General features: G+C 38.2%; 1 protein-coding gene across 7 annotated transcripts in view; it reads right to left on the reverse strand.

Moving 5' to 3' along the window:
• Positions 1 to 13,423, reverse strand: part of ICA1 (islet cell autoantigen 1) — a 66,900-nt gene that overhangs the window by 22,109 nt on the left and 31,368 nt on the right. For all 7 annotated transcript variants that reach the window (XM_077175306.1, XM_077175297.1, XM_077175291.1 and 4 more), the window contains 2 exons: positions 1,639 to 1,764; positions 1,358 to 1,456 (listed from right to left, as the gene is read on the reverse strand). In XM_077175306.1, coding sequence (XP_077031421.1) covers positions 1,358 to 1,456; positions 1,639 to 1,764 — 225 coding nt within the window. The remainder of the gene's footprint in view (positions 1 to 1,357; positions 1,457 to 1,638; positions 1,765 to 13,423) is intronic.

The raw sequence follows: 13,423 nt of genomic DNA on the forward strand, positions 1-13,423 counted from the left end.
ACAAGGCATCTCCATTGGGTACATCTTTAGACCAAAAGCTTCTCCATCAGAAACTACACTACCTTAGCTATAGCTATACCTCAGCTATAGCTATCTACCATACTTCATTAAAAAATAATACCTCATAATCCCAATGTAAAATTAGTTTGCAGCTCCTTTTTAATATATAGTTACTCTGGCATGAGCATATGATATAACTGGTAGGGATCAGTTCCCTAACCATAATCACCTATTGTTATTCCACACCCAGGTGTAGCAGAGGTGAGATGGGACTCACCACACCCTCCAGAAGTGACAAGCAGAGGTCACTTACCCTGGTAAAGCAACTGAAGTAGGAGCAGACATTTATTCTCTTAGGCAACACAATCTCACCTGATGCAATCACCAGATTTTGATTTAATCACCTTAGCAATCATTTAATGCAAACAATCAGAAACTAATTGCTGGGGACAAGAGATCATGGAGAAGACTTTGGTTTGGAAAATAATCCCACACTCCAGAGACTGAAAGAAAAAAACCCCTGATACTAAAAGCCAGTAACACAGTCTTACTCCCAAGTTTTCTGAAAGCACAGAATTACATAAAATCCTAGAGTTTTAAACTATCTCCTGATTAGCATCATTTATCAGCATACATATCAGTGGAAAAACAGGAAATCATCTTTTTCAGTGCAGGAGGTGAGCAATATAATTGGTTAAGATTTTCATAACAAAGGCTGCATCCTAAACACACTACAATACTCCCAACCATTTTTACAATTAGGTTTCGCTTCAAGGGTTGCTTGCTACCTGTGTGGGTTCAATACAGATGGTATTTCTTTATCATAGATTCCCAATCTAATTTCAAATTTAAATAATGGTGAAATGTTTCACAGGAGGAAGTTCAAAAGGTACAAAGCATCCCCAAATGTCCCTTCTCTTCCATCACATGGGTACACCAAAGCAGGTGCATTTTCTTTCCAAGTTTCTCTCCAAGGTGTCTAAATGTTATTGTACATCTTGAAACATCCTATTTGTTGTTCAAATAATCAAACTTTTAGATACAAAAGAGCATGAAGCATAAATACCCAGCAACAATACAGGCTACCTACAAAATTAGACTGAAATTGTTTTGGATCAAAGCAAAGATAAAAACATCTTCAGAAACCTTTTAACATCAGGAAGGCAAGAGAAGAGCCCACCAGCATGGCTGGTTAGAAGGACATTAAACAAAAAACCTGTATTTAAATGAAAAGACAAAACAGGGATAAAAGTGTCACAAAATATACGGAAAGAATATCAACATATGTTTTCTACACCCTTGTATGATCTCTAACTGGTTATCACTGGGCAAACATATATATCTATATATTCCTTACCTTTAACATAGTGAATTCATATGGCTGATAACCTTTGAAACTTTCATGGATGGCTGCCATTGTGTGTGATGTTTTTTCCCAAAAATGAAGCAGTGTTGTCTGTAAGACAGGGTAAAATTTCAATGCCAATGTTAACACAAATCTGTTTTCAGTGCAAATTTCACATCTTCCCTCCAACACTAGCTACATATTCCTATGGTTGAATATTGCCATGGTAACCTCTTAAAAAGCCACATTAACAGGAAAACATTCTTTCAGAGGTCAACATTTTCCTCAGATACCTGATATGTTGTTAACACATGAGAAAGGAGGTTGCATCTGCTGGCTCCCAGAAGATCCACTTTTTGACAGACATCAGTCTTCAGTTTGTCAAAGTTGAGTTTTGCATGTCGCACTTGTGCTTGAACCTTCACACAAAAGGACAATTGTTTATGTAGCAATTTTTTTCTCTATTTTTAAGGAAAGAGAAAACTAATACCACCTCTAGGGAAATCAGAAAACAGAACAGGCTCAATTACAGTTTTATTTTCATCAATCCCACTGAAATTAAGGTAAACTGGCTGATAAATGGTACTCTTACTATCTTCTCTGTTATTGCTTTTTGTAATGTATCCAGGGAAGAATTTTTGTTTCCTAACCCCTGTTTTGTAAGATGGATATTAGTATAAAACATACACTGAGAAGAATTGGAAAAGATACTCATATTGGTATCTCTTTCAAGAAAGACAAATTCACAGCCCGAGCAACAAATTTGGAGCTAAAAGTTTACAACATAAAATACAGGTGCACAGTCAGACACATTTCCATGTATCTATAGCAAGAGAAAAATGACAAAGTTTAAAGTCTGTCTGCAATGATACAGCACATCAACATCTTTGGATCGCTCTGAAAATTTCACTCATTAAGGTTCTCCTTCTAAAATGGGAGTGCCTTTTCTGTTTACTGCTATCAGAAAAATATCAAGGCCCCTTTTCCTAGGGACTAACAATTTCAGTTTCAAGGGGTTTTATTTTTTCAAATTATTTTTCTATTACCTATTAAGTACATATACAACATCCTGTTCCACAAACTGCACATGCTTGACAGCAACAATGACATGATTTGATATCAGGGTAGAAAGTTGATGTACGCATTTAGTATCCAGGATTTTCCATTTTTGTGACAGCTTTGCACACTACCAAAATATTGTATTAATGAAAGGTATTTGTTTAAATTCAGTAAACAAGTTTTGTTATAATTTTCTTCCAATGGAATGGGATACAATCAAATGACAAAATATAATGAATCTCCTATAACTCTTTCATAATTAAAACAAAATATTTACCCAAAACCCAAAATGTTTCACAATGAAAAGAAACTACTGAAGTAAATAATACATTTCTTTCCTTTTCTGGCCTAACTTGGAGAATAAACTCATTTTGTCCAGAATACCCAAACTCAGTCCAAGATTTGTCAAACTTGTATGTTCCTGATCTTCAGAAGCAAATCTGGAACTTTGCAGCAAGAACAAATACAGACATCTCATAATGCCATCTGAAATGTTATGTTTACTGTAATCCTACTCTTATTTTCCCAATCTCAGAGTATTCAAGACCTCCAACCAGGCAGAAAACCAGCCAAAGATCTGTATCACAAATTCATCAGGCAACCTACTCATACAAATTGTGGGTCTCCTGGATTTCTGGACATGTGGCAACTTTGTTTCACTGATCAGATCAGTTCTGCTTAAGCAATACTGCACATCAGCCTCATCTGTTCACAAGAAGAAACAACCACAATTCAAAATCTGTCATAAATGCAGAATCTTACAGGTGAGATTTAGAAAAAGATAATGCCAAATGAAAAAAGGCAAACACTTTTTCTTTTCTTAGTAAAGAGCAGTGCTACTCTACTTTTACAAAATAGCTCTGTGGTTACTGTGTTCATCCAAAAGAGGAAGTCTTCCAGGGTAACTCCACCAAACCATCAGTGAACAAATCCTGAGTTCTAGTAATAACAAAGACAACTGAAACATCTGACTGGATCCAGTGCTCTAAGCATGAGTAAAACACCCCTCTGATAACTTGCTGGCTATCTTTGCATGTTGGAGAGTGCAAAAAAACAGAGGCATCTCCAGAAGATGGAGGACTTCTTAGGTAGTTAGGAGATGTTTTAGTGAGGTAGAGACAAGATTTGATTTTCCTCAGGAAGGAAGAAATGGCTCCAATGGCTCCCATTTCTCAGGCAAGCATGACAAATGCTAAGCTATGATATAGAAAGCAAGGAGCAGCTACAGCCAAGATATCTACTATAAGGTCTGGAATGTCATGAAAAGCCCCACCCAGTCAGAGTTACTGGCATGAGGTGAGGCTGCTTCTTAGTTTGGGATCCCCAAGGATTGCTACACTTCCAGCTTGTGCCTGATGGAAGCCCAAGCAAGGCACCATGCTATGCATGCCAGGAGTGCCATCCCAGGCACATCTGTCTAGTCCAAACAGCACCTGGTTAAAGAGCTTATGGACCTCCAAAACTGAGCAGCAATGGAGGAAGATAGGAGCAGTGTCAGGAGAAGTGCAGAAGCTTTATCCAGTGCTGGATAAAGACATTTGTCCTGTGTTAGGTCCTCAAATCCTTTATTTGCTTTAGCTGCAAGTGCCTGAGAGCACAGTTACAACTTCAGTGTGAAAAGGAGAGCTGTGAAGAAAGTCATGTGCCTGTGCAAAAAGGAACTTCTAACTGAAATCCAAATATGGGATTACGCGCATCTTTTGCCACAAAGAATTGCTGCAATGGTAGGGAATTAAGTAAGAGATGTTGTTGGGCTTTGAAAAAACTAATCTCAGTTACAGCCATGAAAATCCAGAGAAATTCAACTGATGTAAATGGAAATGTGTCACATATATAACTCTATTTTACAGTGGTGCAGCTGAGAACAGAATCCCTTTCCTACTCAGTATATCATAGCACTGGTGAAAGCTCAGTAAGAACAGCTGTGCCTTTGTAGACTGAAAGTTCAAGTAAGCAAAGAATGTGAATTCTGGGGACTATAAATATTCTGCCACTGATGGTGAGCCACAATTTTTACAAAAGGAAGTACTACTAAATGGAATTATGAATTCATACTCCAACTCCTTAAGAAAGGAGAAAAAAAATCCATAAAACAAAAGCACTTGAATAGTTTGAGTTGCAGTCTTCCTGCATCCTTTCTTCAGGGACATTTTGCAAAGAACAAGTTTGGCATTTATCTTAACTGAACATGGAATTAGTGTCTCTTTTAAAAACTAAAGCACTCATAAAGGGAAAGAGGTGATCCACAATACAATGTGGAATACAAACCCTTATGTTTATCACACTCATACAGATGATTCAAGATACTTAATGCTGCCTTACCAAATGCTACACATTTCTCTTGCCAACTAGGAAAGATGTGATATTATGAAAACTATTAAATTAAGCATGTTTTTAGGTTTTCTGATATATTGAAAGTTTATTTAGCAGAAGTATTCTCCCTTTTTCAGCAGCAGTGCAGGACAACTAAGAAAGAACATCACACACTACATCAGCATGACCTTCTCCTTTTTATCTGTGCCAATAAATGCATTTTCAATTGAAATTATTATTATTAGACATCTTTTAAGATTACTTGTTGGCTTCAGGAATTAGGTATTAAACCTTAGTGCTTACAAAGCATAATCTACTTAATACTACACAAGTTATCAGAATGAACCTTTGGTTCTCTACTCAGGGGAAAGCTGATATAATACATACTAATCTTCTCTTTTCTCTGCAAGTACTCTCTAAGACATGAGAAACAGAACCTCATTGTGGTCTCAGTACTGCAAGTTTTTATTCATATATTTAAATTTATTAATGCTGAACATACAATATTTCTTGAAAATCCTTGTCTGAAAACTGTCAGGATTTTACTGACCCTAGGAGAACCGCCTTGATCCAAACACAACCTGAGCATTTTACGATGAATGAGATTCTAAGCATCTGAAACTACAGGTGCTAGATGTGAGATTATATCATACAAGAAAATCTTACAGTACTCTTGGCATAAAAAAGATTATTGCTCTTTTTCTAAGCAGCAACCTGGCACAATCTGCCTTTAATTTCCCAATGCAAACACTTAAGTACAATATTCATAAAGAGCACACAAGAAAACATAAATTTGGAAAGCAGTATCTTATTCAATCAACAGCTTGACAAACTATAAGATGTCAGACAAACCTGAAATAATTTCAAAGGACTGAAATGCTACAATCCTAAATCCTGGGGGCCCAAAGTCAGATTCTAGAATGCTTGACTGTAAGGGCAAATATTTGCTAACACAGTTTCCTAAACAGTATCCCAAAATGGATGAGGTTGGAAGGCACCACAGTAGATCCTCTGGTTCAACCTCTCTGCTCAAGCAGGGCCATCCCAGAGCACAGAGCACAGGACTGCATCCAGACAGTTCTTGAGTATCTCCAGGGACAGAGCCTCCACAGCCTCTTTGGGCAACTTGCTCCAGTGCAAGGCCATGCTCACAGTGAAGAATTTCTTCCTCATGTTCAGGTGGAATTTCCTGTGCATCAGTTTCTGCCCAGTCCCTTTTGTCCTTTTGCTTGGCACCACTGAGAAGAACCTGGTCCATCCTTTTGGCACCCTCCCTTCAGACACTTAGAGACATTGACCAGGTCCTTTCTCAGTCACCTCTTCCAGCATCTGAACAAGTCCAGCTCCCTCAGCCTTTCCTCATAAGAGATGCTCCAGTCCCTAAATCATCTTTGTCACTCTCCACTGGACCCAGTTCAGGAGCTTCCTGTCTCTTTTTCACTGAGGAGCCCAGAACTGGACACAGCACTCCAGGTGTGGCCTCAGTAGGGCAGAGTAAAGGGGCAGGATCATCTCTCTCAAGCTGTTAATGCTTTTCCTAGTGAACACCAGGATACCATTGGCCTTCTTGGTCACAAGGGCATTGCTGGCTCATGGACAGCTTGTTATCCACCGGTACCCCCAGGTGCTTCTCCACAGACCTGCTTTCCAGCAAGTATCCTGAAAACCTTTATTCAAACAGAACAATTGTAATCTTCAAGCATAATAACATTAAAAAAAAAAATCTTCAGACCCAGCTAAAAATCTCTATTCAATATGTTCAATTACTAAAATACAGATTGGCCATGTACTTTCAAGGAGTCTTTATGTTGTCTACAGTACATCTGTGTTACTATTTTCTTTCAGTCTCCTATAAAATGCAAAATGTATTTTCAGTAGTAGCCTAATTTCAGGGACAATTCAGCTAGTGAAGCATCATCTCCAAAATTATGTTGGATAAATGTACTAACTCACTTTATGTACAGTATATTTTTGTCTCAGCATTTCCAGCATAGAAGGAGAAACAGATGCTTTTAGTCTAATTTGTCACCCAACCTCTCACTTACTCGATCTGAAAAGCATGCACAGTGTGTGTAGAGGCTGGAAGGAGGGGATAAGTAAATTGAGGGGGAAAAACGCCTGGAATATAGCAAAACTTCCTGTTTGGGGCTCTGGGTAAACCCTGTCAGCAGATGGAATCAGTGCAAATCTTTGCATTAAATAAGTATAGCACCTTCTGGCATACCTGATCATTGTAAAGATTACATGATAATGAAATCTAACTGCAGTTTGAAGACCAAGAATTTACCATATAGCACAACCTACAGTGTTTCTGCATATGGCACAGAAAACATAAGGAACTATGTTCTCAGTTCTCACAAACTGTAGTAATTTCATAGTTTGAGTGGTGTTTTGATGAGGAGCACCCATTACACTTTCACATGAGTATAACTAACTACTTGCTGGTTTATTTTTCCCCTTCTTTTTAATTCAAGATTGATGATGTGCAGTCAGAGAGCAGAAAAGGCAATGTTTTATACAAAATAATGCCTGTAACTCTTCCACAGGCAAGATACAGACTTCCAACACCTTGCACAGTATGAAGCCTGATTTCCATGTGCTTTGGTATATTCTACATTTTGCAGACTACACTTTGATTCAACTCTTCCCTTGGGTTGGAAGAGTATTTATTGCATTCATTAACCTCTGCTCCATCATTTTTTTAGAATAACACATAAAAACACTGGTTAAAGAAGAGTGGGCATACTTCTGTCATCTGCTTCAACCCTGGTTGTTAAAAATCTTCATTTATGGTCTGATGAGAAACACTGGTAGAAATTAATTTGAGGAGATGAAATTTTTAAAGTGAGCCGTATCTAGCTAAAAGGAAAAACTACTAGGACAGTATAAACAGATCCAAATGATATCCTCAAGTCTGAAGCTGAGCAGATGAACATCACATTTGTTCATGAAACAAAACTATTCTTGACATTTGAATTAAGATAATTTTAGTGTAGACCAAGTTCCAGTAATACATTTCTTAAATTTGCCATTTTGGACTTAATGATGATTGTCTGTGCTTTTGCAAAAGCCCTATGCATCTCACTCTATTAGGCTTGATTAAGAAAATTTGCAGTCATGTTGCAACTCATATAAAGGACCTAATTACCACTGCATGTCTGCCTGTCTCACTCTGGAAACCAACCAAACACCTTCTATGGAAGGGGTCCCTGCCCATGACAGAGGAGTTGGAACTAGATGATATTTAAGGTCCCTCCCAACCAAACCACTCTATGACTCTACAAAAAGTACTGTCTGCCTTTCTGCCACAAAAGAACAAGTGGCATGTCAGCTTTAAAAAAGCACTTATGTTTGTGTTTTGAGGAACCTTAAATATATCAGCAAATTCACGTGGAGAGAGAGCCAGTAAGTGAAAGCTGAATTAAAGATGTATTAGGTCAGCTGCATTGCAAGTGAAAGATTCTGGAAAGGAAGATGATACAACTTTCTGATGTCCTGAAGGGGGTAGAAATCTCCCATTATATACAGACTTGAACAATGCAAGTCTATCCCAATAAAAGACAATACAAAATCTTTTAAGCCACCAAAGACCATTTTTCTAATGGCTGAAACATTCATTGTGAGAAACAATTAAAATATTGCACTAAAACACAGTGATAGCCAATATAATCCAATGAAATCAATGCCAACTGAAATAACTGCAAATACCTACTAGACTATTACCTGCCATAATTACTCAGAGCTTTTAGATTTAATTCCAGTCCTGGAATCAGTGTAAGCAATAGAAGAAGAGTGCTGAAGGAGACAAAAGAAAATGAAGACAAAAAAAGAAAAAAGGCAGAAGCAATGCTATATTGCTGCATAACAGAATATAGACAAATGCATCTTAACATGAATTAGTATAACAGTAGCAGCATTTCCCTGTATTTACTGGCACCAGATCATGTTTCTCTGCCAGAAATCTCAACATGAAACATCCACTGTCTACAAACAGAATGACCATAAAGTCAGTATAAGTTGATTAAAAGGTTTTTTTCATTTAATGCTGACATTTTTGATTCTAGTCAGAACCATCAAATCTCCATGACTTAAACCTGTACTCTACTCTCCTTATGATACAATGAAGAAGCTTAGAGGAAAAAAAAATAGTCAGAAAGTCACATTATAACCAAAATGTTATTCCCTCAAACCCAGCAGCTTCCATGCAAACTCTGTCATTCAAAACTGCTACAATTTACTTAATTTACTTTTTTTGTTGTATGTTAAAAACATTTTATTAGAAAAATTTTGTATCTGTGGATGGCAAAATTTTAAACTCCAAGAAGCACTAAAAAGTGTAATATTTTCTCCAATTTTGTGATTTTCAAATGTCCTATTAGGACACGGTCTAAGGCAGTTCTTGAGGAGAGCCAGTATAACTCATCAAAATTGTCATCACTATTTGGCTCAGGTTTTACCAGAATTTGTCCCTGTGCACACACCTATCCCCTTGGTCACTCATACCTAAGCCAGCTTTGGGAAGCTCCACAGATGTTCCAGTTAAGCCTTGCTGGAGAGTTGCTATGTATTTCATCAGAGAGGTTAAAGGCAGTACAAACCAGCAGATGAACATCACAAAATATTACTCTTGCACTTGCCCTCAGGCACACCTTCCACCCACAAAAGTATGCTAGGTGTGTCTAGCTCAGGCCTTGATATCCACCTTATTACCTTGTGCCTGTGTTAGTGGATGGAGATCTAGCAAACACAAACAACTGACACTAGAATTCACTTCATATTACCCTGTTTCTCTCTACTGGACTATAAAGGGAACTCTCATTGATCAATTTAGGTGTAGACATCTACAGAGCGCATGTCTGAAGTTATGTTTGATAAATCCCAACCCAAATAACATCCAGAAAATTATTTTCTTTGTTGCTAATAATAACCATAAGTATTTGAATGTGTGCCTTATTTACCCTTTTAATTCATCCACTATAAGCTTCCAAGCCATGATTCTTGAAAAAGAACCCTGATGAAAAGACTGAGGAGCTTCAGCAGCTTCCGTATCATGGTCTAACCAATTTTCATCTTGTCTTTGTTAAATGAGACAGATTGACTTAGAAACACCTCATCTTAAGTAGCTTCCCCTAGTCTCTGTATCACATCTTATACTTTTGATACTCTACTCTCCAGGTTTTCAATCCAGAGATGTGGACTGTGATCTGTGCTTGCTCAAACTGCACCAAGAGACACCACTGGCTTACAGCTAAGCTACATCTTTACATGAGATCTTCAAAAAAACCTGTTGCTAAAAGCTTTCAACTGTAGTTGTAGAGCTGCAATTAGCAGTTTGCTGCTGGGAGAAAATAATTAAATATACAAAAGAGATGAAATTGTGATTAAATACACAAAAGAACTCTTTAATCTAGCACTTCAAACATACACTCTTTTGTTGTTTGCATCTCCAGTTGCTGAAGATGAGGCCATTGTACTCAGGATACAAATATATCACAGATGAAGTACAACTACCCTTCTTTGTTCTCTTCTTTAACCATAGAGCCTCATGCTTTTATTTTCTCCTGCCTATGTAACTTCGCCCTAATTTTTAGCTCTGTTATTATCCTCTCATTACTCTGGGTCAGAGGTATGTGTTTTTCTTCCAGTTTGAAATTCATGTCTATAGTCAGGGTCAAGGAGAATGCCATGTTAAGGAGCAATGTGCTTAATGAGCTTTGATGCAATTGCTACTTTAACAGCAATAGAAAAACCTAAGGTAGGAAAATACGTTGTTAGGTACACTGAATTAACGACTATTACTTTTAAATCCCAACAAAGGATTTTTTCTAAAAGATTTAAAAACATCTACTGAAGCGCCAGACCATGGATATACACCAGGATCTCTGTGGATTTTTTTTTTCCAGGAGTATATGAAATTTGGTCTTTGTGTCACATTTATGCCACATTTCCCTCTTCAGTTTTTCAGTATTTGGCCTGTAAAAATTTTACTGCCTTCAGCCTGTTGGCTCACACACCATGCAACTACAGCCTGGCAGTAATGAGTAAACCATGGCCAGAACTGCTTACTTCACAACCACTGAAAGCAGATGTGAGCAATTCTCTGAACCCTGTGAGGATATAAGGTTATGGCTGGCTTGAATATTCTTCCTTTCTTCCCCTCCAAAAAACAAAGGTTGGTTGTACCATCTTCTGATATATTCAATGATGGCTTATCACCATAATTGAATAGCTCTCCCTCTCTCCTTTAAGCAAACACATAGACATTTATCTTACTCCTCTCTTTTTTTCCTACTGCTTCACTTCCTTCCCAGCCTTGTGTTTATTCCTGCTGTTTTATAATGTACCTTTTTCAAGTCTCTTGTGTCTCTTTAAGGATGGGGAAAAATGAGAACCTCCTCACACTTTATGCATGTGATTCCATAAATATTACACAAGGAGACGACTTTTCACTCTGAATTTTTCTTCAACTGAAAACCAAGTTGGATCTGTAAACACAGATCAGTTTAGGCTTAGCAATCGGGAAAAAAAGGCAAGCAACGATAAATTTTTGACCAAATATGTAAATTAGTTTATGTAAAAAGAACAACAGATGAGGGTTTGTCAGGCCAGAAAAAAAAAAACAGTAAGGAGGAGTATGATGGAAGGCCATGATACCACAGATACAAAACATGTAAAGATGAGACTTCAGCCAACACAGGAACCAGAGAGCATTATACTGAACAAGCCATCTGAACACAAAATGAGGTGAGGTGATCTTTACACAACATCTGTGTCTGCAGGGCAGGTCTTTGAGCACAGCCATGCATTGGGGATAGCCAGAATTTATCTTGGTTCAAAAGGCAACTGGTGAGTTCTACAGGGAAACAAACCCTATGTCCTGTGATGTCTCCACTGGCCACAGTACTAGAAGAAACCACCACTGTGCATTTGCTCTATGCAGCTCCCTGGCTGCTACCATTGGGCACCAGTGAAGAAAGATGGTGCACAGCCAGTAGATTTTTGTCTGAAGATTAAAGTAACCCTGAGGCACATTCGCAGGTTAAGGAGAGTTTGAGAGTTTGCTCTGCTGGATTCAGACCAGCACAGCATCCTCTTATGCCAGAAGAACTCACTGTTCTGTGATCTAAGGTAGCACAGATACTTCAAATTAGCTTTTCCAACATAACACCTGTGTAACTGCAGATTTTCTACTACAGAAATTCAAAATCATGAGTTACAGAATTTTTTAACTGTTAGAGGCGCCAGAGCATATTCAAGCACTGCCTATGCCCAACATGTTTAGGTAACAGAAATCCCATGGAAATGCTTCACATATTGTAACTGTATGACAGAATGTAAGCTTTACATTCACACAGATTCACCAGGAGAAGGGGTGGGGGCAATTTTGAGGTGCTCCAACGTTTTTACAATTACAACCACAGTATGGAGAGAAGATCAGATCTTTCAAAAAATTTTGTACTCCCTTGAAAAAAATCTACACATACATTAAGACTTGAGGTTTGAATTTTGGAAATTAATTGCCAAAACCTACAGGATTTACCTGGACAGGCCGAGCTTATCTTTCAACATGCACCACAAATCTCCTCTCTTCTTTCCAGATGGTTGTCTGCCAAGTGAAATGGTTACTCATGGTATTTAGGTGGGGGCTGGAATACTAAACAGTGCTATTGTCTACATGAAACCTGTGGGAAATTAATATCTAACTAATTTTTTGCTCTATTTTTTCGAGGGTAGTTTGCTAAAAATAAATATTGTTGAAACAGCCCTGCTTTTGGATTTAGGCTTGGATTATCGCTACTGCTACCTCTAGGATAGTTAGTAGGAAGAGAACTAGAAAGGTTAGGAGTGAAACTACTGGTATTGTGGAGAACAGGGCTGTTGTGGCTGTAGGGATGAGCTGGATGAGAAGGTGGCCTGCTGTGAGGTTAGGGGTACACCCAGTGCTAATGGGTGGACGAGTAGGCTCCTTGTCTCGATTAGAAAAAGGGCTGGGATTAGTGGGGTGGGAGTGCCTTCTGGCAGGAGGTGGCCTAGTGAAGTGGATTTCAACAGAACAGGCCTATCAACTACATGTTCTCTAAATTTATATGAAAAAAGTTGATCTGCTATTCAACCAACAAGATATTCTAATTTTAGATGTCTTAAGAGAACTGTGTTTTTTTCCTTGCCTGTTTTAACCTTTTTTGATGCAAATCTGGCATACATTCTTCCCTACTCTCACTATTATCATAGTGCAAAGACATGGATCCAAACACCTCTTAGAAGCAGCAAAGTTTCATTATATCCAAATTAAATTTCTCTGAGACATGAAAACTATTTGTGGCAAGCAATACAGCGTTCTGTACTAAATAACAACATCCTGAACAGCTGCCCTAAAGCAACAGACATATACTTCCTCCTCCATTATTAAAAAGTAATTTAGTCCCTTCATAGGAAAAAACAAAACCGAAACACCACAGGTTGAACAGTACAGCTCAACAGCAACAGAAAACCTCTGAAGTTTTTTTCTAAGGAATTACCAGGAATTAAGGTGGCATTTTCCTGCTCCTTCCTGATTTTTGCCTCTCTAGCATGGCCAAGATGCAGACACTGTGTCATTTGGGGAGAGCAATGCAGCAATGCCTCTACAGAATCCTTCCACTTATCCAGCAGCTGGACACAGCCCTGATCAAAATTGCATCCACAGTCCAGCAAGTTCATCCAGCC

Source organism: Agelaius phoeniceus, chromosome 1 (genome assembly GCF_051311805.1).
Source record: "Agelaius phoeniceus isolate bAgePho1 chromosome 1, bAgePho1.hap1, whole genome shotgun sequence".
NCBI classification, from domain to species: domain Eukaryota; kingdom Metazoa; phylum Chordata; class Aves; order Passeriformes; family Icteridae; genus Agelaius; species Agelaius phoeniceus.